Consider the following 27,437-nt stretch of genomic DNA (forward strand, 5'->3'; position numbering starts at 1 on the left):
TCATCACCACCCCCGGCACATTAACCGCCCCCACAACATCAATAACTGCTACTCAACAAATCCATGGGAAAGGAGATGGTATGTGTTTTCAACCGAATAGTGTGTGTATTGGTAGCATTGAATTCATATTTTATTTGTTGCATAGGCTAAGGCTTTTATGTGATTCCCATTTTGCATTAGTTTGTGCAAATTGGCAAAGGTTGAGGTTTATATATTTATTGCTATATCCACCATTTCCATATGTTGTGTTGGTTCATGGATCTCCCATCAGATATGGTTGTGTGGTGGGAGACTATATTGAGATGGGGTGTGATTTCTCTATGGGCAAGAAAAACGATGTCTATGCCAAGACACATGAGTTCTTCTTATCCATTGTGCCTCCTGCAAATGAATACATAAAGATGGGAAGAAAGGTGAAATGGGCAGCAGACTTTGTTATGCTAGACTTCTCGAGTGGTGATGGCATGTAGACTAGAGGAGGGATTCCACCATGGAATAGATTAAGCGAGGAGCATCTCAAACATGGCATGACTATCATTGTAGCATGAGCATGGCATATAGTGGGTGGTTGGTTCTTTTATGTTCTTTATTCGGTGAGCATTAAACATGGATTATGTCTTTTGCTAAGTTTGAAAATGTTGGTGCATGCCAATCATAAATTGTGTGGTATTGTCTTGAAGGTCTTTGCCTCACTTGGGTGGAATGCTACATTAGAGTGCAGGACCTTGAGGTGGCTAGGCAAGTTATCACATGCACGACAAGCTCCCTTATGGATATGCCACATGCATTGGAGAAGCATTTGACATTGAGGACCCTAACCAATAAACAATGATTTGTTTGAAATACATTTTGTGTGATTGAAGCAATGTATTGTAGATGAATATGTTGAAGCAAGTGACCTATTTATGATTACATGGGACCCTAAGACATTGTCATGATCACTATATACAGTTGTGTGGTGCTTCATAGTTGTTATTTGTGAAGCGTTGCAAAGGGAGGCCCACCATGTTTATTGTAGAGTTAGTATCTATTTGACATGCATTAGATCATCCCATCAGATGATGTTTGGACACATTACATACTAGATGTCCATAGGACTATTGCACCATCGTCAATCATAGCCTATTCATGGTGGTTTGGAGCACTCTGCTAAGTTTGTTTCCTGCATCCTAGAGTTATTATGTGTGGCAGGTGGTCTTGTGTTGTATATGGAGTGTGGGACTCTGTAGGTTTATTTATTCTTTTGAAATCCCATTTTCATGTTTCTTCCATGTACTAAAAAAAAAACAAAAGGCAAAGCTGCCCAGCCCCAAGCATTCCAGTTAATCCTTTGTATGCTTATGGTCTTTACATACCATTGTTTTTGGAACCATTAAAGGCGTTGTTGACAAGGGGGAGAATCTTGATTTTCTTGAAAAATCTCCCCCGGCCGACTTGGTGGACTCCCCCATCCATCTCCCGGACTATGTATTTCAAGGAGACATTCTGAGATTTATGCTCATATTCTGTAAACCCCCTTAGCCAATTTGTTGAGGGTTTTAGGAACACTAGTAAACCCACAAGTAACACTTAAGGGTTTTAGGAACACTAGTAAAAAAAAGAAAAAAAGACACACACACACACAAGAATATGACAAATAAATAATGCGGCAAACAGAGAGGGTTTAACAATGAGCGAATTAAATGCCTAAAACTATTGTGTATAAAAAAAAGAGGGGACAGGTACACATCGTCTTCATTATTCTCTGTGTCTCTCTCTCTCTCGCTCTCACACACGCACACACACAAAACAGCTCGCCATCGCATGGCTATCCATAGGCATCAGACCTCGCGAGATGAATTTCCTTCTGATTTCGCCGTTTCTTCTCGACCAGGTATTTCAACTCCGTGGGCGCATATTTGCTTGCTTTTTCTTCTACATTTGAATCATCGATCCATTAGTTTGATCACTCTGTCTTCGCATCATCGCATGCGCAATTTATATTTCAAGTTCTTTGTAGATCTAGCGACATAAATATGCACAGATCGCCGATCCGATGCTTAGTATGGTTAATCCAACAGTTTTCTGCTAAATTTTCCGCCAGTCAAAAGGGTTTAGTTAAAGATTTCATGTTACCCCAAGGTTTTCCTGCATCTTATTTGTGTTTAAAACCGGGATTAATTTATTGCACGTAAGATTAGGGCACAATAATCTCCCTCCTTTGTGTTTTGCTTCAGTGTGCCTCTTTTATGTGGCCAGATCTGTTAAAGGTTTGATTCTAGAGTGTTTTATGTTGCCGATGCAGGGTGTTTTTACTGTGGACATCAATGAGTAGGGTTTCTTCTCTTCTTTAACTGATTTTGATTAGCACATTACTCGCTGTGGCTATGGAATCGTTTGCCACACCATATCCAGTTATTTTCCATGATGGTGAGCGTGATCATGATAAGGGCCAAATAGGTGTGCATTCAGTGCTGACCTTCAAAAGATTTCAGGCCCTTTTGAGTCATAAAATAGGGTTTCCAGCCAGTCAGTTGTCTGCAGTATTTGTCTGCAGACGTATTGGGAAAGAGGTTGACAACAAGCGTCAGAAGCTGCCTATCAATGATAACACTAACTTCAACATCATTCTCAATCAGCACAACCCAATCTGGGAAAAAGACTGCCACTTTTTGGTCTCCATGAAGAAGTCAAAGAAAGAAAGGAAGGGTATCCGACGAAGAAACGTCGACGCAGAGACTGGTGAAGAGGATGATTCGGTTTCGCCCCGGGGTGACTTATCCCCCCAGGAAGAAAGACCAAAGTGTGATGGCTCTCCAGATGAACCAGCACAGGAGGCATCAGTTATGAGGGCACCTGCGGTGTCTGTAACAAGCTCAACTGAGGGATCAGTGACAAGCACGCCAGAACCTCACCGGCTGCCTCCTGAAAGCACTCCACAGCATGTGAATCTAACAAACCAAAGACTCATCAGTACTTCATCCCCGGGTGGGAGGTCTAGTGGTGAAAAATTTTTGCTCCGGCGAGAGCAGAGGATCCCTGGAAACTTGGCATTCAGCCGGGAAAATAGGAGCCAGGTGGACCTGGTCTCTACGTCTCCCCCCATGGACAGTAGCATTCCACAAGGCTCACCCCCACACCAAGTTGACATGCGGCATGGGGATAAAGCATTCGGTCAAAGTGAACTTAATGAAGGAAGACAAATGGGCAGAAGCAACCATACCCTCCTGCTAAGGCAGCCCTCTCACCAGCAAGCTGGAGTGTCTCCAACTACTGAAGGGTTTCAGGAAAGATACCATGATGTGATTGCGGCAAGGTCTGTAGTTTTACTTCAAAGAAATGGGATTTTGAACCTTTCCGGCTCAGGAACATCCATCCCTCCATTTGCACCCAGTCCGGCTCTCCGGCCAGTTACATACCCCCCGACAGGGGGTACGTTACTCTCAAGGGTTCCAAATGGATTGGCATCAGGAACTACTGCAGCATTACAGCAGGCACAGGCGCACTATCTCAATTTACAGGCCCAGCATTCTGATCAGATGCAACTGAACCCCCAAGCTCTTTCTAAGATGAGGGGGGTGGTGCGGAATCTAGCAGCATGCGAGAACGAGAACCACAGACCCTCAGGTGTTTGTCAACATTGCTGTACCTTTCGAGAAAGAAATATTAATCCTACTCCCTTCCATTTATGTGTGCATGACAGAGTCACTCATGGGTTTAGGGGTCCTTCTCCAGCAGGACCCATTGAGAGACCTGCCAAAAGAGTGGAAGCGGCAGCGTGATGATAGGAAGTGTGAGTGGTCTAGGGGAAAGCATGTGTGGGTTTTCTTTTGATGGTGCTTTTGCAAGTTAGTGACGTGCTTTTTGAAAAGTTGGAGTGGGGAAGAGGTTGATTCTACTTATAATGTTGTGTACATATGGTGCTAAGTTCAAACGTATATCCGAATATGTAGGGTCAAGTAGATGTCTGCAATAAGATAAAGATTGTCTCAACTTTTGTGGAGAGAGATATTGTGCTTGGTGCTACATTTTATGTCTGCTTGGGTTTCATAGTTCAATGTAACTGTTTTGGGTTTTGAGTTTTCGTCTATGAAGTGCCCTATGACCTTTCTGTATTTTATATTTGTTGTCGTTTTCTCATATTTTTGTTGCAACAACTTGTTTATTATGGTTGCATAGAACAAGGTTGTGTAAAAAGAAATTGCTAATGAGGGTTAGTATGTGACCTCTCTCTCTCTCTCTCTCTCTCTCTCTCTCCCAAAAGAGTGAATCAAGTTGGTTTGAGGTTCATGGCTAGGCACTGTCTTTGGAGAGTGAATCAAGTTGGCTTTGGCCCTTGATCTGTTGTCGGGATTCTTGGCTGGACACTGACTCTTGTGCACGCGAGCATGTGGGTTTGAGGAAAGGGGAAAAGGGGCTGCCCTATAGGCTGGATTCACAAATGTCCGCTGCCCAAGAGTGAATGTGGAACCCTTCAGGCTGCTGGATGAGGCATCGCAGTTTGCCATGTTCACAATTGCAGATATATATAATGTCCGCAAGAGAAGCAACAAATGGGGAGAGGTCTCAATTCATAGAATGGAAATGTTAGTTGCAGGCAGCTTGGTAGGGGTGGAAATCAAAAGCTTGAGACCATGACCCAGCTTGGGTAGGCCAGAAACAAAAAACCCCAAAAGGATGTCTGTGAAAAGGTGGTGTGCAGGGTGCTGGCCTTGTAATGTGGACTTACAAAACATGATACACGTCCCTTATTAAAAAAAAAAAACGTTGGAGACATGGAGTAATCTTCTCAATCTAAGCTAGAAGGGAAGCCTTCCCCGATGGTGATGGCCACATGCTTCAAGGTGGCTTGTGGATGAGTCATGTGCAATGCTGCCACCTGCTGCTTAATGCCTAGCACTTTTGCATAGACACTTGCAAGTATTTCCTTTTTACTGTGTGTATAGAAGCTGGATGCAAAATCATTAGAACAGACAGAGTTTCAACACGTTAATGCAAATGGTTTGAAATATCGAAGAATGTGACTGGAAGAAATTTCTGGACGGACATCCTTAATGTCTCTCTCTCTCTCTCTCTACAATGGGGCTTGCGGGATCTCTTTTGGCACATCAAAAGGAGGTTTTTCTAATGTGAATACTTCTAGACGTACCAATCAACAACTAAGGTCTTTGGTTTTAGAAGTGCATGAATGCCTATGATTTTATGAGGCCATTCTTGGCTGCCCATGGCTGCATATGACATGTGATTAGAGGAAGAACAGGGTGGTGTTTAGAGTAAAGGGTCAAAGGATCAACTTATTTCTTGATGCATAAAACGTAAAGCCTATGGTGTTTAATGCCACGTGGTTCCATAAAAATATTGCGTAACACCAGAAGATACTTGTATATGGCTAGGTGGCTATAAGAGTGTGAACGATGTCACTCCATATATTACAAATACACTCCAAGGTCTCTTAGCATGTGGTCTTCCAAATATGCGATGCTATGATACTAGCAATAACCTCCTAGGTGGTGTCAATTCTTAGTGAAAGTGGTGTGTATCATTGTTGGCTATGTCTAAGAACTCTCCCATTCTAACAAACAATGAAATAGACAACTGTTGTCGTGGGATTTTTACCTTGCTTCCGGCCCAAGATCTCTTTGATCTCCAAGCACTACCAGTGGTTGCTAGCTCTAATCTTCCGAATCTCCTTGTTGTAACCTCCAAGAAGTTAGCTTCACTCCCTTGCAAGGACTCACCTTTGTCACTCTCATCCTCACACAACAAGCAAGAGGCACATGCCCCAAGAATCATACACACTACTCTCAACTCTCTCTCTCTCTCTCTCTTTCTCTCTCTCTCTCTCTCTCTCTCTCTCTCTCACACACACACACACACACACAAGACTAGAGCACAAGAGAACAAGTAGATAAGCTAGACTCCATTGGCATAAAGGGGGATTGTGTGTTTGCATTATGAGAAATCCACTTAAATATAATTGGTCCTTATTCACGCGGGTGTCCAAACTTAAACCCTAACTTATTAAGCTTGGTCATTTGCTAACTTTTCTCATAATATGTACAATTTTTATAGTGTTGTTACATAACACTTATTGTGATACTCATGTTTATAATAGGGAGTGCCTTTGTTAAGCCCAAAATTGGGTTAATATCCCTCCTTACCTCATGCATGTTTCGTCCTCAGAACATCTTCAAGGTCTAAACACCTTGTCGCCAAGCTTGAATCTGTAGTGACTTCTGCGTGAGTGTAACTTGTGCAATGTTCTTTTGTAGTACGGATCGGATGATGTATCAATCTTATCTTCAAGTGTGATGTGCATATACCCTGGCAAACACCCGAGACAATGACAAAATATGTTGCTTCTTTGGATCTTGGTTCATGTCAAAACATAATACCTCCTTGTTAAAATTTTCAACTGCTTCCTTTTTTTTGGTCAAGTAATACCACAATGAGCTTCATAAATTGGAAGGAGGCTACTATGGTCGGATCACGTATCCTTCTCTAGGCTCTGATCCACAAAAGAAGGCCTTTTCTCTGTCTCTTGATGGTATCAAATTGAGCTAGATGAAATAAAGGAAAATCATAGCATTCATGGGTTGTATGCCAAAATCTTTAATCTTTGGGTTAGCCTCATCTGTTTCTATCTTCAAATAACCACCTGTCGTGTTTCCATGGGGTGTTCTTGCTTCCAACATGTGTAATTATTTGCAATCATATATGTGACAAGTCTAATCTTAATCAAATCGTACAAATGAGGAGCTACAAGCTTTGTACACTGAAGGCCAGGTTCTCCCACAAAGTTTCCTCTCATGCCATCGGCATGAGCTCTTCCTACTCTGGCATTGGTGCCCTTTTTGGATATGGCATGTATGGGAGGCTACATGGAGCTGTACTGTAAGATTTGGGGAATAACCTTGTTGTTGGGTTGAAGGGTGTCACCTCAACACCTTGAAAAAAATCTTGGGTTGCAACAACATTGGGTTCTCACTCTTGATGAGATCTTCATATTCTGTAACAGTGAGTTGCCCCAAAAACATCTTGATTAGTATAATCTTTAGGTAAAGCAGCGGGTCGTGGTGTTACCTCAGTGACACTATCCGCAGTAGGCGTTGGTATCGGTGACTCCTCGAGTCAAGAGTGTTAGTAGGAAAGTCAAAGTGTAGAGAAGAAGAAGCTATGTTAGTAGGGGGTTCAATGTTAGTGGCGTTAGGTGCAAGCTCATGAGAAGGGAGGAGTTTGGAGGTGAGAAGTCTGTAAAGGGGATATGTATAATTATATGCATTCTCTCCCTGTTTATCCTCTTTAGATGATGGGGGTGGTGGGGGCTTAGTGCCGTTAATGAACATATTCAGATCATATTGATCTTCTTGTGTTATTATAGTATGGTACTCAATATGTTCAATGGAAAAATCATAGATAACGGGTACTAAGATTTGCTCTAGGTAGAGTTTTAGTATCTCGTATGGGTGATAGAGGGTGCTCTCATGTAAACTTAAATACTTATGGTTATCATAGGCTTCTAGCCACGTTGCGTTTGGAACTAGGCAAAAGAGTTAGTGAGGGTTTCAAAATTGGCTAGGGTTGAGGGAAGGTTAGGGGGCATAAATAAGTCAAGGTGTGGAAAAGAAAAGTTAAGAGTTTGAGGAGGGGCCCCTAAAGTCACTAGTAATGAAGCCAGTTGTGAAGCGTTCTCCACCAACTGCTTCATCCTGATGTTTGGCTTCTCTTATTGTCGCTTCAACTCCTGTTTGAACTGCTCCTCTAATATAGCAATATGTGTATCCTTGTGTGTGTGCAAAGCAATGGTCACTTCCCGTGCGTGCTTGCTCGAGTTGGGCATACTTGGCATCTTCCTCTTGTGCTTCCTTTGTCCTTCAAGTTGTTTTAAGGCCCTTTGAAGTAGCTCCTCCTTTTCTTGCATTTTTTCTTTCACATCGTGGATGGAGTTTGTTAAGTGTGCTACCTTTTGGTGGCTATTAACCGCCAACTCAAGGTGATCCTTGCCTAACTAGACTCTTGCATGTAGCAAATGGATGGACTGGTGGGCATGTGATCTATTCAGTTCCTCTTTTTCCTTTTCTAGATATTCTATTTGTAACTTTTAGCTCTCTTCTTCCTTGTGCAATTTTGTTTCTCCTTGGCCAGCCTTTTACTTGCTTGAAAGTGAGCCTCTGTTTGTTGGATCTTTGCCTTCAGTTCACTAGATTTCTCTGCCTCCTTTTGCAGTTTCTACTCATAATCCTCTTAGGTGTCTTGCATTTTCTTTGCTTGTTGGCTTACTTGCTCTCGTAGTCTCTTGGATTTTGTTCTTTGTCCTTGTAGGGCTTCCAAATTAACTTCAAAACATGATTTCATTACATTGAGATGAGAATTTATCTCCTTCATTGTAGCTTCATGTTTTTGCTGCTTCTCCTTGAGCTCTTGCTCATCGGCCTTGGTTCTTTTTCCATCTCTACTATCAACTTGTCCTTTGTTCTTTCTAGTTCCTCTTCACAAGCTTTTATTGTTTTCATGTGCAAATGTTTATTCTTGTCTAGTATGTAACTAGTTACCATGTGACAGTCAAACACTAACCCTTCATTGTCATCTTCCTCCTTTGATGGGCTTTCCGTGTAAGATTCCACATTTCCATACTTCTTCCCAAAGTGATGTTCCAAAGTTGCCATGTAACTCAAAAGGTTAGGCCATGTGTGGCACGGAGAGAAGAGTGGAAGATCTATGCGGAACCCTAGGGCTAGCATTTGTAAGGTAAGATCCTTAAGAGGGAATCACCGTTATACCTTGCTTGTTTTCCTCTGACTCTTATGTACTCTCATTGTCTGCTTAAGTGGGTATACCAGCTTTGTTACCTTTTCTGCAAGACGAGAGGAGTTGCTTCTTGTAAAACTAGCTTTATCTGTGGAATGTCTTCTTGTGGCACGTCTTTCTCTTGCAGTACATCCTAGCCTCTTCCTTTTCTTTAACCTCTCCATGCCTTACCCTCTCTATTGGTTGTTCTTGTTTTTCAAGGAGGAGGATACTTGGTTCTCTTCAAGGATTTTAGACTACACTATCTCCTCTAGCGGTTTCTCTGTAACTTTCACTATGGGGGATGAAACATTAATGGCTCTTGTTGTTGTACGTATTGTTGCGGAGCTTTGACAAAAGGTGTGGCTTGAGGATCGGCAAAAGTGACACATTCAATTCCTATGTCAAGATCGACTAGTTGGGCAAGGAGGTAGGTCTTCTTGTACACATTCTTCTTCTTCTAAAACTTCCTATTCCCCCTTGAGGGCATGGCCTTATAGGGGATTTTTTTGATCCTAATTCCTTTCATCTTATTCTCTTCCATACATGCCATAATTTCTTTTTCATTATTGCTTGCAATGAGAACGTCTGCTTCTTCTAGGTGTTCCATGAGATCCTCTAGTTGAACTTGGCCGGTTTTGTAAACACTTCCTCAGTGAGGTACCTATAATTTGGCTTAATTTTTTTGTGAGCAGGTGTACGGATTTACTACCTTGTTTTAGTGTTGTGGTAGGTATGAATAAAGCTCCTTGTTCAGGTAGTTGGCCCAATCATCCTTCAAATTCATGTGGATTTTTTACAATTTGTGAAGGTCTATCCTATTATACCTGTCCTCCACGGGCTTCCAGTGATATTGCCCTTCTATTTTGCTTATCTGCCCTCTCCTTAAAAACTGAATGGGGTGGTTTTGACCTCTCTAGAAGTTATTGATTTTGAGGACGCATAATATGAGTCCTTGCACTCCCTTTTGTGGGGAGTCCTTGCCCTCCTTTCTATGGGGAGTCATCCAGTAACAATGTGAATCAGATTTGCTAGGCCAAAACTAGCTGGTGGGGGAACTCCGCAATTGCCTTGCATATGTAAAAAAAAAAAAACTTCTTTGTAGAGTTAGGGCATTAATGTACAATCTATAGTTAGTGAAGATTTCTCCATGATTAGTAATGCTCTGGATCAATTTTTCCAGTTGTGGAAAACCACATTGGTTTTTCACGGGCCGTGAATATTTGGAGATATTCATGTCAAAAAAAGGTTAGAAATATGGAGCAAAATCAGTTAGAATGGTTCATCTATACAAATGGAGTTGAGATTAGCTACATTAGAACCATTTCTAAGAACTTCGATAGACGTGAAAAATCGGTATATGCTTTTTCTCATGGCATCAACATTTGAGATATTCACGTCAAAAAAGTGTTAGTGATGAAAGATAAAAAAGTGTTGGAATGATTTAGTTATGAAATTAGTAGGTAACATGTCAGTTCTAAATAATGTTTTTGATGTGAAAAACCAAATTGGTCTTTCACAGTCATGAATATTGAAGATATTCATGCCAAAAAATTATCTTTGGAAGGAATGATCCATATTAGTAATGTAGACTATGTACATTATGAGATGATGTCAATAACACATGCAAATTTTTGGGCGTGAAAAACCAGGGTGGTTTTTTAAGCATAATTTTCTAATAGATAATCACGTCAGCATAAAGAAGTCATTTATTTGATACAAGCATAAAAGGATGATGCTAGAAGTTAGTGGAGATGAAAGATGATATGAATGAAGATTTCTGAAGGGTTTCTTTTTCCTTCCTTGTTTAGTATACCTCCAAAGAAGAAGAAGAAGAAGAAGAAGAAGAAGAAGAAAAAGAAGAAGAAGAAAGTAGAGACGAAATGCAGTCAGCATAAAGAAGTCATTTATTTGATACAAGCATAAAAGGATGATGCTAGAAGTTAGTGGAGATGAAAGATGATATGAATGAAGATTTCTGAAGGGTTTCTTTTTCCTTCCTTGTTTAGTATACCTCCAAAGAAGAAGAAGAAGAAGAAGAAAGTAGAGACGAAATGCAGTCCTGAAAATCGTATTCTTGGTTGGGAAAAAAAATTCCCCACCCCCTTTTTCTCCACTCATTTCCTTTTTTTTTCCCTTTTCTAATCGCCCTTTGGGTAGTCCTCAAGCACCTTCCCTACCATGTCAGTTTTCATGCTAGCCTCTGTCTCGTCTTTTTTTTTTTTCATGCTCGCCTCCCCTCCAACAATATCTTCTTTTGCCTTGGTCTGGACCAATATCCTCTTAGCTTCTCACTCCACTTTTGCCAAGGCTTTGGTCCTCCTGTGTCTTTCTGATTTAGAAAGTAGTAGCTCAACTTTTTCTAGAGATTGGGGTCTTACTTGTGTTGTATCATGGATAGTGATTTTTTTTAAGTTCTTTGCGCCAATTTTTAGAGAACTACTCATGCACCTTTGTAGCATTGACATATTGTGCATCTTTCCATTGGCTTTGTAACATGTTGTTATGTCTAGCTTGATAGTGCTTTTGGGGGTTTTTTTTGAGCTTTGTATTGCGAAATTTTTTTGCCACTTTCAAATTTTATGACGAAGAGAAATTTTGGACACTTGTGTATTTGGCATACTATTTTTGTAATACATCTTTCTTGGCCCTGGATCTACGTATGAAACCAAAACCCCTTACTCTTATCCAAAATCACCCAAGCTAAGATAATAACCATCCAAACTACACAATAAATTTTAACTATTATCTAAATCAACACACGTTGCAGAATTATCATCTAAGCCCTACATAGTTTGAATGCTTCCAATCTACAAATTAGATTATGATACATTAACCAAATCATTTGGTTTGATTTTCTTTTAAGAGCACACATGACGTAGCCAAAATATTACAAAAAATGCAAGCTTATCTTTATTACTGTAGGAGAGATCTTTGTTTATGAGGGGTTTGAAAAAGCAATGCTTTTTAGTAAGTTTGAAATATCATCAATACATGAAAATCATTAACCTATGGCCAAATACATTTTATAATTTAACATGGTATAAGGTTAATTAACTATGAATATGCCTGCTTCCCTTGTTACCTATTTCCTTCTGTAAGATTCCTCCCCAGCCCCTCAAGATGTCCTGTTTTTTTCCCTGTAATCAATCCCCTTTTCAGAATAATAAAAGATCTTGTTTCTATTTGTTTTGACCTAGAGAGAGAAAATATTCTAAAGAGAGGTAATTCAGTTTTTAGATATCTTTAGATGAAAAAATATTCCTTCTTATTAAAATAAATTCTCTCGAAACAGAAGTTTAAAAAGAAATTCCTAAGGTGCATTAGAAATAAATTATAATGTGCACAAAAAGACCTTAGCCTAAGGGTCCTTGTTTTCAGAAGATTTTAGCTTAAGGTCCAAACAAAGGTTTGACAGGCCAATGAGATTAATCCAAATGTAAGGAGGAGATAAATTGAAGAATAAAAGAAACCCCCCCCAAAAATGAGTAAATGCTCACATAAGATGAAGAGTGGACTAAGGACCAAAGAAAAGAATTAAAAAATTAAATTTTGACACCTTAGTGTGGGGATCTCCCCTCATGAAGTAGGCACCTTTTTCTCATAATTATCCCCAATTTTTAATCAATAAAATGAGATATTTTCATCTCTCCTCTCTCCTGTTTCAAATCTAGATCCAAAAAGTAAGCTGAACTGACCCAAAAATGGTCAAAAATTGACCAAACTGATCTGGAGAATTCTAGAATCAGTTTGCTTGGTTAGAGGCTCACTTTTTCCTATAAATAGAAGCCTCTTCCTTTGTAAAAGCTTAATGGTGTTTATGCACTGTTACTCTACTCCTGTCCTGAGCCATCTATATTAAATTTTTTAATAATTCAATTATTTTTGGCCTAATCCTCTCCAAAGTGAATTGGTGGCCACTATTGCTTCAAACAAGAGTAGAACCCTCAATCCCTCAAGCCAAAGGAGAGCTTACAAGCTCCATGTGAGCTAATTTTCTTACTTGTTTATGAATTTTAATGAAAAATCTATGGTTTTCTTGATTTTTATGTTTTGCAAATGATTGAATTAAATTCTAATGCTATGCCTTTGATGAAAAGGCCACCCCCTTCTCTTCTTTACATTCCAACCTTTCTTAATTCTAGAAAGATTAACTAAGTGATTAATTAAAATCTTCTTATTATTTACTCTCTTGAATTTAGAAAATTATGTAGATTAGAGTTTTATAATTCTAAATTGGGTTAATTAAGTTAAGTGAAGAAAGATAAAAATGAGAAAAATGAGAAATGGTCAGCCATACAAAGGAGGTTATGGCAAAATTTTTCAGAATTTTGTGAAAAGAAAGTTTATTTTTATGTTATTCCAAAAGAGTAATTCCCACCATTTTTGCATCTAAAAGAAATATTGAAACTACTCCATGTACATATTCACCTATGAATATGCATGGATATCACTGATATTAATTATTAAATTTGATTTCTATGCATAGAAAGATGCATAAAGAAATTTTTTTATTATAAAAGTGTTATTCTTATTAAATTTGATTTCTATGCATAGAAAGATGCATGAAGGAAATTTTTTTTATTATAAAAGTGTTATTCTTATTAAATTTGATTTCTATGCATAAAGGATTTTTTTTAATTATAAAAGTGTTATTCTTATTAAATTTGATTTCTATAGATGCATAAAGAAATTTTTTTATTACAAAATTGTTATTCTTATTAAATTTTATTTTTATGCATAGAAAGATGCATAAAGGAATTTTTTTAATTACAAAAATGTTATTCTTATTAAATTTGATTTTTATGCATAGAAAGATGCATAAAGAAAAATTTTTATTACAAAAGTGTTATTCTTATTAAATTTGATTTTTATGCATAGAAAGATGCATAAAGGAATTTTTTAATTATAAAAGCGTTATTCTTATAAAAATTGATTTTTATGTAAAAATAGATGCATAAATATTTTTTTAATTTTAAAAGTGTTATTCTTATTAAATTTAATTTTATGCATAAATAGATGCATAAAAGGATTTTTTTAAAATTATAAAAGTGTTATTCCCATTGAAGTTGATTTTTATGTATAAATAGATGCATAAAAGGATTTTTTTAAATTATAAAAGTGTTATTCCCATTGAAGTTGATTTTTATGCATAAATAGAAGCATAAAGAATTTTTATATCAAAATTAGAATTCTCTTAAATTCTATGTTTAAATTCTATGAGTATTTGATAAATGAATAATTAAATACCCTAAGAGAGAAATTTCTATCGTTTTATATTCACACGGATTGTAAAAAGAAAATTCAAGAAATCTATCGAGATCAAAATATTTAAAAAAATGATTAATTTATTCCTCATTGGAATTCGTAACTAATTTAGAAATCAGTTAAGTGAATAGTCAAAGAAAGAAATTCAGTAAAATAGTAACTGAATTATCAAATCTTTTCGAGAGAGATAGTTCAGGAAAAATCTTATTCGACTCGAACCTTGAATCAGACTATGACCAAGACCAAACTCTTTCGTCAGTTTCGAGGAAAGAAGGTGTGACCAGTTTAGAAAAATACACTCAAAACTCCCGCCAAATCTGAAACTAAGTTTGAGACCCTTCGAATTGATCTGTGGATCAAGGTTATAGAATTCGAGGAATTCTGGTATGAAATTCAGAATTTGGATCAAGAAGTTTTGGGGATACTAATTCAAGAAATACTCCTTGTATTCAAAAGAAAATCAAACTGAAAACTTGTATAGAAACCCTGTTTTCTTAAAGGAATGTCTTACGCCAGAATGCTGGAGGGAGCATTTGGTATATGTTTTTCCAAGGGAAGTTTGGTTGCAACAGCTGGCGCGGGGAGTGTTCAAAGGACGGCTCATGCGGCAAAGCCTGCCCAGGTCTTGACTAGCCTCGGTATGGTTGAAAAATGGTGCGCTTCCGATACGATAGATGAGGTTCGACCAAGCGGTCCCTGAGTGAAGTGCCAGGACACCTAAGGAGGATCCTGGAGGGTTCTGACTAGGAGATGCACAGGGCTGGTGGTGCCTATGACACCCATGCATATGTCGTGGAAGATATGTATGATGGACGAAATGATTATTTGTAATCTGTTACTGGATCTCGTTTGCTGACCAGTTAGTATCAACGGAGAGTCCAGAGTGATACTATTTTTTGAGAAACAAGGGACTGGATGGAATTTTTGAGTTATGATATCTGTAACCAAAGGCTGGAATCAGTGGAGTTATGATATCTGTAACCAAAGGCTGGAATCAGTGGAGTTTTAATAATTAAATTGAAATAATAGGAATACGCTTAAAATTCGAGTAGTTAAATAAAAACCTGAAGAATTTCTCAAATGAGTAGATCAATGGCTATGCCTGACTTCGGTTAGGAAAAAAGCGTTGATTTTCTCAAATGATTAGATCAATGGCTGTGCCTGATTTCGGTTAGGAAAAAAAGCGTTGATTTCTTCAAACTAAGTCAGTGATAGTTTTCCTTCTATCTGGTTTAATCAGGTGAAGGATAGTTTAGTCTCTTGACCCCGTTAGAAAATTCGTTAAGAAAATAAAAAAGGTGGAATCGTCCTCGTTTTTCGGGCAAAGGAAATTTTTCCAGTTTCGGTTTCGGAATGACCACCAGATTAGTCTCGTGTCCGGACATTCGAGGGCGGGACCTAGAGTGGGGAACCCTACCCCGCGCGCAAGAGGAAGCTACTTCCACTCTGCTAGCAATCGGGAATCCGGTGCACAGAGTGCGCAGAGGGGGCAGAGGGGTCTCACAGCTGGTATATCAGAGCGCTATTGTAAACTTACGAAACAGCAGCAGAAATTGCCTAAAATTTTAAAGTAAATTTGGGAAATAATGTTTTCACTTGTTAAGATTATGTTTGAAATGAACTTCATAAATTGAAAACTCATAAATTTAACTGGATTTTTAGATGGATACCCCAAATCTATCTAGCATTCCTGGACTCTCCCAGAGTCAGGATATGATCGCCTTTGCCTTCGAAAATCTCATCAACTCCGCTACAACCCGAGGAAGTAGAGTGAGACTCGCTCGTCACTTTGAGGATCTATACTTTCCTGATCCAATAGAGCGACGTCAGCATATGTGGTTCTCTGGAGGGCGAAGTATTCGTGTCAATACCAATCAAGGACAGAGACTCAGACAGAATATCTCGCTAGCCATGATCTTGATAAGGCTAGGAGTTGTTCATTATGTACAACTCTATAATCTCACCCCGAAATTTTAGAATTTCTTGCCGTAATTTAAGACTTCTTAGCTGCTTTATTCCTAGGAGAAGAATTATAGCACCATTATTAGTGATGAATTGTGTATATCATAGCATGTCTCCATCGCAGTATTGCCTTTTTATGCATACGCGATTGAGGCGGTGACTTTTGGAGCCGAGACGCTCTATGTATACATCAAAAACTTTTAATAATAAATGATGTTTTGTAAAAGATTCCAAATTATTTTCGTGGTTGTGAATATTGGTTAATAAAATTATCAGAGTGAATCTTGTTTTCAAGAATTATGATGGAATATTTATTTGTTTAAGAAATAAATCTCAAAAATTAAATAGTCATAAATGTGATGACAAAGTTAAGTTGACAAAAATATCGTTTTGTCAGAATCATGAGGTGCGTGGCCCGTGGTATAGGCAGCCAGATCCTCTTACCGATAATGAAGAGTTAGATCCGGACGTTCGTAAAGCCCTGCACCGATCCCAACCTGGTCCCTTCAAGGGTGAAGGGGAACAGTTTGGAAAAATGGATCAAGGCAATGGAAGAGTATTTTGATGTAACCGGTTATAACGAGAAGAGCAAGATGCCTCTCGCCAGATTGAAAATTGTGAAAACGGCCAGGGTCGCATGGAGGAACCATTGTGAGACAAACCGTCTCGATCGAAATACCCAGACTTGGTCAGATCTTAAAGCTTACCTTAGGAAGAGGTTCTGTCCTCCGGGCTTCCTGGAAACCAAAATGAATTAGTTCCTTGGAACTGAAGCACGATAGCCGGACGATTGAAGAATACCATCAGGCATTTGCCCTTCTCCTCAAATATTCTCCACTTTTGGATGAAGAGCAGCTGATGGCCAGATTCATTCGAGGGATGAATGAGCCATTGGACATTTTAGTGAAAAATGCCAAACCAGTCTCAATGGCAGAAGCTGTCAGAATGGCAAAGGACTTTGCCAAAGCACTTGTTGTTAAGGTCCCACCGAAGCCTGCACCCTCAAACTTTAAAAGGTTCCGAACCCCGGGAAGTGCTTTAAACTTTCCACCCCCAAAGAGGCAGTAAGGCCCTAATCAGAATCAAGATGCGGGGAAATTCAAAAGTGAAGGAAGACCCTTCCCTCAGAACACTTTCTCTGGAGCCCCACCTCTTTCAAGGATTCAGAGGGATGAGCTTAGAACTGAGAACAGGTGTTTTGGGTGTCAGGGTTTCGGTCACTAGCTTAAAGACTACACCACTCCTGCCATGTCAAGAGGACAGGGAAGTCAAGGACCCAGAGTGCAGAGACCAGCCCCTTCGTATCAGTCAAATCAGGGTCCATCGTCTCGCCAAAATCAGGGCAATACCAGGAAGGAGGACTCCAGCTCAACGATCTGCCTCTGTTCAGAGTAATCTCAGAACACCATCCCAGAACTGGGGTAACCAAAGAGAGAGTTCCGCCCCAATCTGCAAACAGCCAGAGCAGTTACGATAGCACAAGTAGTGGAAGAGGAAAGAGGTTAGATCTATGCCGCGATTAAAAACCAAGGGCCAAATCATCAATTCTCTATCATCCATGCTCCAGCTGAGTATAAGGGTAAGCCATTCAAGCTTTTGATTGATTCAGGCAGTACTCATTCATTTATTTCCCCAGGATGCTTGCATAAGCTAGTCTTAGAACAGAAATCAGGGAAACCTATGCAAGTTGAATTGGCCAGTGGGAAGATTCTTTTCACTCATCAACCATGAGACAGATCGTATTCAGTTTAATCTAGATGGGAATGTAATTGACTGCCAGTTCAGAGTCTTACCTTTGGGAGTTTTTGACGGAATCCTTGGAATGGATTGGCTCCACAAAAATCAACTGACATTCACTGTCATAATGGAACCATTTCCTTCAGTGACCTTCACGGGAACAAAGTTCAAGGAACTGGAATTTTTGGATCCCCAAATCTTCAATTAGTAAAAGCTTCTAGGTTAATGAAATGACTTAGAAAGAAGCAGCTCATTTATGTTGTCAAAAGGAGTCCGGTAGACAAAAAGTTAAAGGCTAAAGAACCAAAATGGTTAAGTGAGTATGATGATTTATTCCCAGCAGAGCTAACTGAGATGCCTCCGATTCGGGAAAAGTAGATCATGAGATAGAATTGACCCTCGGAGCTCAGCCCCCCAGTAGCCCAGTGCACGTACAAAATGCCAGTCCTTGAAGCCATTGAACTCAAGGAACAGCTTAGGCAGCTGTTAGAACAAGGGTTTTTAAGACCCAGTGTTTCACCTTGGGGAGCGCTAGTTCTCTTTCAGAAAAAGAAGGATGGAATGTTAAGACTGTGTGTGGATTACAGAGGTCTCAATCAGCTGACAGTTAAGAATAAGTATCCTATCCCTAGAATTGATGAGCTTTTGGATAGGTTAAATGGAGCCCAGATCTTCACAAAGATAGATCTCAAATCAGGGTATTACTAGATCACGATTAATGATGATCAAGATATCCCGAAGACAACCATCAATACTCGCTATGGCCACTATGAATTTACTGTCATGCCGTTTGGATTGACAAATGCCCCAGCTACGTTCAGTCGCCTAATGCAGGACATTCTCAGAGAATACTTGGATGATTTTGTTCTTGTTTTCTTTGATGATATTCTGATTTACTCAAAGAATGCAGCTGACCATAAAGCTCATGTCCGTAAAGTTCTTGAGATTCTAAGGAAGCACCAACTCTGCACAAAAAGGGACAAATGCACTTTCTCTGTGTCGACCATGTTGAATACTTGGGCTTTCTGGTATCCAAAGATGGAATTTCTCCAGATTCCGTAAAAGTCCAAGCAGTCATAGATTGACTTGAACCAAAGACAGTGAAAAAAGTCAGGGGATTCTTGGGATTAAGTGGTTGGTATAGAATTTTTATACCTAAGTATGCTCTCATAGCTTCCCCCTGACTAATCTTCTCAAGAAGAATACCTCGTTTCAATGGTTTGCCAGGTGTCAGCGCGCTTTTGATAAGCTGAAGACCCCGACTTGGTAACCAATCCCGTTCTGAAGTTGCCAAATTTCTCTCTACCCTTTGAGGTAGTACAGTGGTTTTGCCCTGGGAGGTGAGTTTATGCAGGAAGGTCATACAGTGGCCTATGAATCCCGAAAACTCAGAACGCATGAGAGAAATTATGCTGTCCACGACCTGGAGCTACTTTAAGTAGTCTATGCTCTGAAGTTGTGGAGACATTACCTACTGGGTCAAAGATTCACTTTGATGACAGATCATCAGAGCTTAAAGTGGATCTTCACTCAGAAGGATCTCAACATGCGCCAAACAAGGTGGATGCAGACCCTGCAGGAATTTGATTTTGAAATCAAGTACTACCCAAGCAAAGAAAATGTGGTAGCAGATGCCCTCTCAGTAGAAAAGCCTCCTTGCTTGCAATCACAGTGGTGTCAAATCCATTGATTAATGAAGCAAGAGAGAAGATCATGCAGGATAGATTCTTTCGCCCTATTGCTACCCTACTTATGCAGGAAAGCAAAACTCCTCAAGAGTTGAACCGAGTTCAAGGGTACAACCTGGATGAAGGAATTATGTATTATAATAGCAGGCTATGCATTCCCAATGATGAGGGAGCTAAGGGTCAAATTCTGAATGAAGCCCATGATAGCCTTATAGAAAAGCAGGACATCCAGGTTTCATCAAGACCTACATGTCTGTGTAAAGAAAAGCTTCTTTTGGCCTGGACTAAAAAAGGATGTACTTAATCATGTATGTCAATGAAGCCCATGATAGCCTTATAGCAGGACATACAGGTTTCATCAAGACCTACATGTTTGTGTAAAGAAAAGCTTCTTTTGGCCTGGACTTAATCATGTACGTCAATGCCTGATATGTCAGAAAGTCAAAGCCGAGAGAGTAAAAATGCCTGGGAAGTTACATCCATTAGACATCCCCTAGATGAAGTGGAAATGTATCAGTATGGATTTTATTACTGGACTACCTTCAGTGGCTAAGTCACCTACTTTCTTTGTAATCAGATATGACCCACAGTATCTGGGGGATAACTTCTTATACTCTCCAAGAGATATAGAACTTCTTTTTTTGGGACGTACTCGAATGAAGACCATATCTGCTTCTTCGAATTTTCTGCCTGACCTCTTCTTATCTGCATACTGCTTTTGTCTATCCTGGGCAGCTTTTATATCCTTGCGGATTGACTGCATCTACTACTGATCCATGTTGTCAAGCATTTGTCTGGACATCTCGACCCTAATTAATGGGTCAGACCAAGTTAATGGTGTTAGGCAGTCTTGTCCATACAGAGCTTTGAAAGGGCTCATCTTGATACTTCGGTGATAAGAAGCATTGTAGGCGAATTCGACTAAGTGCAGATAGCTTAGCCACTTCTTGGGTCCCTGCCACCACAGCATGACCGAAGTATATCTTCGATTACTTGGTTCACCCTTTCAGTTTGACCATCGGTCTCAGGGTGGTAAGCTGTGCTAAGTTCCAAGAAAGTTCCTACTGCTTCGAAGAATGCAGTCCAGAATCTTGACGTGAATTTAGGATCTTGATCACTTACTATTCTCCTGTGGATAGGCCATGCAATCTGAAGATTTCCTTGAGGAAAACTCTGGCCACATCCACTGCAGTGTAGGTTTCTTTTACTGGAATCAGATGGGCAACTTTGGTTAGTTTGTCAACTACCACGAAGATGGAGTTGTAACCTTTTGTATGGCTGACCATTTCTCATTATTTTAAACTTATATTAACCCCAATTAGATATCTAGGATTCTAATCTACACAATTTTTAATTTCCAAGAGAGTAAACAATAAGAAAAGTTTAATTAATCTTTTTGTTAAACATTCTAGGATAACTTTAATCAACTATAAAAAACAAGAAGATCAAGAAAACCATAGATTTAAAATTAAAAAGTAAGAAGAATTTAGCTTACATGGAGTTTGTAAGCTTTCCTTTGGCTTGAGGGATTGAGGGTTCTACTCTTGTTTAGATCAAGAGTGGCCACCAAATACTTTGGAGTGGATTAAGTAAAAAACAATTGAATGATTTAAAATTGGGGAGTAATGATGAGAAAAAAGGTGCCTCCTTCATGAGGCAAAATCCCCACTCTGAGGTGTCCAAAATTTAATTTTTTAATGTTTCCTTTGGTCCTTAGTCCACTCTTCATCTTATGTGAGCATTTACTCATTTTTGGGAGGTTTTTCTTTATTTCTTCAATTTATCTCCTCCCTACATTTGGATTAATCTTATTGGTCCCTTAGAACCAAACTTCCCTTAGAAACCAAACTTTCCTTAGAAAAACATATACCAAATGCTCTCTCCAGCATTCTGGCATAAGACAGTCCTTTAAGAAAACAGGGTTTCTATCCAAGTTTTCAGTTTGATTTGAATTAGTATCCCCAAAACTTCTTGATCGAAATTCTGAATTTTATACCAGAATTCCTCGAATTCTATAACCTTGATCCACAGATCAATTCGAAGGGTCTCAAACTTAGTTTCAGATTTGGCAAGAGTTTTGAGTGTATTATTATTAAAAAATTCAATGTAGATGGCTCATGACAACAGGAGTAGAGTAATAGTGCATAAACACCATTAAGCTTTTACAAAGGGAGAGGCTTCTATTTATAGAAAAAAGTGAGCCTCAAACCAAGCAAACTGATTCTAGAATTTTCCAGACTAGTTTGGTCAATTTTTGACCATTTTTGGGTCAATTCAGCTTACTTTTTAGCTTACTTTTTAGATCTAGATTTGAAACAGGAGAGAGGAGAGATGAAAATATCTCATTTTATTGATTAAAAATTGGGATTAATGATGAGAAAAAGGTGACTACTTCATGAGGGGATATCCCCACACTGAGGTGTCAAAATTCAGTTTTTTAATTCTTTTCTTTGGTCCTTAGTCCCCTCTTCATCTTATGGAGCATTTACTCATTTTTGGTGGGGGGTTTTTCTTTTATTCTTCAATTTATCTCCTCCCTACATTTGGATTAATCTCATTGGCCTGTCAAACCTTTGTTTGGACCTTAATCTAAAAATTTTCTAAAAATAGGGACCCTTAGGCTAAGGTCTTTTGTGCACATTATAATTTATTTCTAATGCACCTTATGAATTTCTTTTTAAACTTCTTTTTCGAGGAAATTTATTTTAATAAGAAGGGATATTTTTCCATCCAAAGATATCTAAAAACTGAATTATCTCTCTCTAGAATATTTTCTCTCTCTAGGTCAAAACAAGTAGAAACAAGATCTTTTATTATTCTGAAAAGGGGATTGATTACAAGGGAAGAAACTGGACATCTTGAGGGGTTGGGGAGGAATCTTATATCCTCTCTCACTTGAAAAATGTGAGATGTCCTCATCTCGCAAACTAGGCGCATCAGTTCGGTTTCTTTCTCCTAGGTGGCGTCTTCAAAAGGATAGAACTTCCATTTGACTAATAATTCTCTCAGAAATCTATTCCTAAGAACCTTCTCTCGAACATCAAGGATTTCTTCAGGTTGGAGTTCCATCTGCCCTTGGGTTGAAGAAGTTAAGAGTTCATCATTAAGCACATGATTCGGGCCTAGTACACATACTTCTTAAGTAGGCTGATATGAAATACATTATGTACTTTGAGATGAGGAAGGTTATGTCAAAATTTTCTAGAATTTTATGAAAAAGAAAGTTATTTTCATTGAATTTAATTTCTATGCATATAGAAAGATGCATAATGGAAGTTTTTTTATTATAAAAGTGTTATTTTCATTGAATTTAATTTCTATGCATAGAAAGATACATAATGGAAATTTTTTTATTATAAAAGTGTTGTTTTTATTGAATTTAATTTCCATGCATAGAAAAAGATGCATAATGGAAATTTTTTTATTATAAAAGTATTGTTTTCATTGAATTTAATTTTCATGCATAAAAAGATGCATAATGAATTTTTTTAATTATAAAAGTGTTATTTTCATTGAATTTAATTTCTATGCATAGAAAGATGCATAATGGAAATTTTTTTATTTATAAAAGTGTTGTTTTCATTGAATTTGATTTCTATGCATAGAAAGATGCATAATGGAAAGTTTTTTATTATAAAAGTGTTATTTTTATTGAATTTAATTTCTATGCATAAAAAGATGCATAATAAAAATTTTTTTATTATAAAAGTGTTATTTTCATTAAATTTAATTTCTATGCATAATAGAATTTTTTATTATTATAAAAGTGTTGTTTTCATTGAATTTAATTTCCATGCATAGAAAGATGCATAAAGGAATTTTTTTTAATTATAAAAGCGTTATTCTTATAAAAATTAATTTTTATGCATAAAGAAATTCTTTTTGTTTTAAAAGTGTTATTCCTATTAAATTGATTTTATTCATAAATAGATGCATAAAAGGATTTTCTTTTATATAAAAGTGTTATTTCCATTGAAGTTGATTTTTATGCATAAATAGATGCATAAAGAATTTTTATATCAAAATTAGAATTCTCTTTAATTCTATGTTTAAATTTTATGAGTATTTGATAAATGAATAAGTAAATACTCTGAGAGAGAAATTTTTATCGTTTTATATTCACTCGAATTGTAAAGAGAAAATTTAGAAAATCCATCGCAGTCGAAATATTCAGATAAATGATTAATTTATTCCTCATCGGAATTCGTGATTAATTTAGAAATCAGTTAAGTGAATATTCAATGAATGAAATTCAGTAAAATAGTAACTGAAATATCACCTCTTTTCGAGATTTATCAAACTCGAACCCTGAATCAAACTATGACCAAGACCAAACTCTTTCGTCTATTTTGAGGAAATAAGATGTGACCAGTTCTTTTGGGTGTCAGGGTTTTGGTCACCAGCTTAAAGACTGCCCGACTCCTGCCATGTCAAGAGGACAGGGAAGTCAAGGACCCAAATTGCAGAGACTAGCCCCTTCGTATTAGTCAATTCAGGCGCAGTACTCATTCATTTATCTCCCCAGGATGCTTGCGTAAGCTAGTCTTAGAACAAAAATCAGGGAAACCTATGTAAGTTGAATTGGCCACCACCAGTGGAAAGATCCTTTTCACTCACCTTGAGATAGATTGTATTCAATTTAATCTAGATGGGAATGTAACTGACTAGATGGGAATGTAACTGACTGCTGTCAGTTCAGATTCTTACCTTTGGGAGTTTTTGACGGAATCCTTGGAATAGATTCCACAAAAATCAAGCTGACATTCACTGTCACAATGGAACCATTTTCTTCCGTGACCTTCACACGGAAACAAAGTTCAAGGAATCGGAATTTCAGGATCCCCAGGTCTGCAATTAGTAAAAGCTTCTAAGTTACTGAAAGGACTTAGAAAGAAGCAGCTCATTTATGTTGTCAAAATGAATCCGGTAGACACAAAGTTAAAAGCTAAAGAACCAGAATGGTTAAGTGAGTATGATGATTTATTCCCAGCAGAGCTAACTGAGATGCCTTCGATTCGGGAAGTAGATCATATGATAGAATTGACCCCCGGAGCTCAGCTAGTAGCCCAGCGCACGTACAAAAATGCCAGTCCTTGAAGCCATTAAACTCAAGGAACAGCTTAGGCAGCTGTTAGAACAAGGGTTTGTAAGACCCAATGTTTCACCTTGGGGAGCGCCAATTCTTTTTCAGAAAAAGAAGGATGGAACGCTGAGACTCTGTGTGGATTATAGAGGTCTCAATCAGCTGACAGTTAAGAATAAGTATCCTATCCCTTGAATTGATAAGCTTTTGGACAAGCTAAGTGGAGTCCAGATCTTCACAAAGATTGATCTCAAATAAGGGTATTACCAGATCAGGATTAATGAGCAAGATATGGGCACTATGAATTTATAGTCATGCCGTTTGGATTGACAAATGCCCTAGCTACATTCAATTGCCTAATGCAAGAAAGCAAAACTCCTCAGGAGTTGAATCGAGTTCAAGGGTACAGCCTGGATGAAGGAATTATGTATTATAATAGTAGGCTATGCATTCCCAATGATGAGGGAACTAAGGGTCAAATGAATGAAGCCCATGACAGTCTTATAGCAGGACATCCAGGTTTCATCAAGACCTACATGTCTATAAAGAAAAGCTTCTTTTGGCCTGGACTAAAAAAGGATGTACTTAACCATGTACATCAATGCCTGGTATGTCAGAAAGTCAAAGCCGAGAGAGTAAAAATGCCTGGGAAGTTACATCCATTAGACATCCCCCAGATGAAGTGGGAATGTATCAGTATGGATTTTATTACTGGACTACCTTCAGAGCAATCAGGTTACAACTCCATCTTTGTGGTAGTTGATAGACTAACCAAAGTTGTCCATCTGATTCCAGTAAAAGAAACCTACACTGCAGTGGATGTGGCCAGAGTGTTCCTCAAGGAAATCTTCAGATTGCATGGCCTACCCAGGAGAATAGTAAGTGATCAAGATCCCAAGTTCACGTCAAGATTGTGGACTGCATTCTTTGAAGCAGTAGGAACTTTCTTGGATCTCAGCACAGCTTACCACCCCGAGACCAATGGTCAAACTGAAAGGGTGAACCAAGCCCTTTCAAAGGGTGAACCAAGCCCTTTCAAAGATTGTGGACTGCATTCTTTGAAGCAGTAGGAACTTTCTTGGATCTCAGCACAGTTTACCACCCCGAGACCAATGGTCAAACTGAAAGGGTGAACCAAGCCCTTTCAAAGCTCTGTATGGACAAGATTGCCTAACACCATTAACTTGGTCCGACCCATTGATTAGGGTCGAGATGTCTAGACAGATGCTTTGACAACATGGAGCAACAGATGCAGTCAATCCGCAAAGATATAAAAGCTACCCAGGAAAGCCAGAAGAAGTATGCATATAAGAAGAGGTCAGACAAAAAATTCAAAGAAGCAGATATGGTCTTCATTCGAGTACGTCCCAAAAATAGAAGTTCTCTATCTCTTGGGAAGTACAAGAAGTTATCCCCCAGATACTGTGGGCCATATCTGATTATAAAGAAAGTAGGTGACTTAGTCTATGAACTTCTTCTGCCTCCTCATCTCAAAGTACATAATGTATTTCATGTCAGCTTACTTAAGAAGTATGTATCGAGCCCAAATCATGTGCTTAATGATGAACTCTTAACATCTTCAACCTAAGGGCAGATGGAACTCCAACCTGAAGAAATCCTTGATGTTCGAGAGAAGGTTCTCAGGAATAGAATTCTAAGAGAATTATTAGTCAAATGGAAGTTCTATCCTTTTGAAGATGCCACCTGGGAGAAAGAAGCCGAATGCGAGATTACCCCCAGTTTGGGAGATGAGGACATCTCGCGTTTTTAAATGTTCTAGAGAGAGATAATTCAGTTTTTAGATTTCTTTGGATGGAAAAATATCCTTTCTTATTAAAATAAATTCCCCCGAAACAGAAGTTTAAAAAGAAATTCCTAAGGTGCATTTGATATAAATTATAATCTCCTCAAAAGACCACACCCTCACGATCCAGATTTTCTTAAAAATTTGGATTAAGGCTCTAAGGGACCAATAAGATTAATCCAAATGTAGGGAGGAGATAAATTGAAGAAATAAAGAAAAACCCCCCAATAATGAGTAAATGCTCACATAAGATGAAGAGTGGACTAAGGACCAAAGGAAACATTAAAAAAATGAAATTTTGACACCTCTCTCAGAGTGGGGATTTCCCCTCATGAAGGAGGTGCCTTTTTTCTCATCATTACTCCCCAATTTTAAATCAATTAAGTGAGCAATTTCATCTCTCCTCTCTCCTATTTCAAGTCTAGTTCCAAAAAGTAAGCTGAACTGACCCAAAAATGGTCAAAATTGACCAAACTGATCTGGAAAATTCTAGAATCAGTTTGCTTGGTTTGAGGCTCACTTTTCTCTATAAATAGAAGCCTCCCCCTTTGTAAAAGCTTAATAGTGTTTATGCACTGTTACTCTACTCCTACCCAGAGCCAATTACATTGAATTTTCTTGATAATTCAATTGTTTTTGACTTAATCCTCTCCAAAGTATTTGGTGGCCACTCTTGATCCAAACAAAAGTAGAACCCTCAATCCCTCAAGCCAAAGGAAAGCTTACAAACTCCATGTAAGCTGAATTCTTCTTACTTTTTAATTTTAAATCTATGATTTTCTTGATCTTCTTGTTTTTTATAGTTGATTAAAGTAAATTCTGATGCTATGCCTTGATGAAAAGGCCATCCTCTTCTCTTCCTTATAATAAATTCAACCTTTCTTTATCCTAGAATGTTTAACAAAAAGATTAATTAAAATTTTCTTATTGTTTACTTTCTTGGAAATTGAAAATTGTGTAGATTAGAATCCTAGATATCTAATTGGGGTTAATATAAGTTTAAAATATAAGGATAAAAATGAGAAATGGTCAGCCATACAAAGGAGGTTATGGTAAAATTTTTTAGAATTTTGTGGAAAAGAAAGTTTATTTTTATGTTATTCCAAAAGAGTAATTCCCACCGTTTGTG

General features: G+C 38.2%; 1 protein-coding gene across 1 annotated transcript; it reads left to right on the forward strand.

The window, feature by feature from the left end:
• Positions 1–1,665: 1,665 nt before the first annotated feature.
• On the forward strand, positions 1,666–3,972 carry LOC147615672 (uncharacterized). The gene is made up of 2 exons (XM_086778229.1): positions 1,666–1,873; positions 2,285–3,972. Exon 2 carries the CDS (start codon positions 2,367–2,369, stop codon positions 3,759–3,761), a length of 1,395 nt encoding a protein of 464 aa, XP_086634355.1. The 5' UTR covers positions 1,666–1,873; positions 2,285–2,366; the 3' UTR covers positions 3,762–3,972.
• Positions 3,973–27,437: the final 23,465 nt, after the last annotated feature.

The sequence above is a fragment of the Cibotium barometz genome, chromosome 39 (genome assembly GCF_041138505.1).
Source record: "Cibotium barometz isolate CiBa-2024 chromosome 39, ASM4113850v1, whole genome shotgun sequence".
Classification (NCBI taxonomy): Eukaryota; Viridiplantae; Streptophyta; class Polypodiopsida; order Cyatheales; family Cibotiaceae; genus Cibotium; species Cibotium barometz.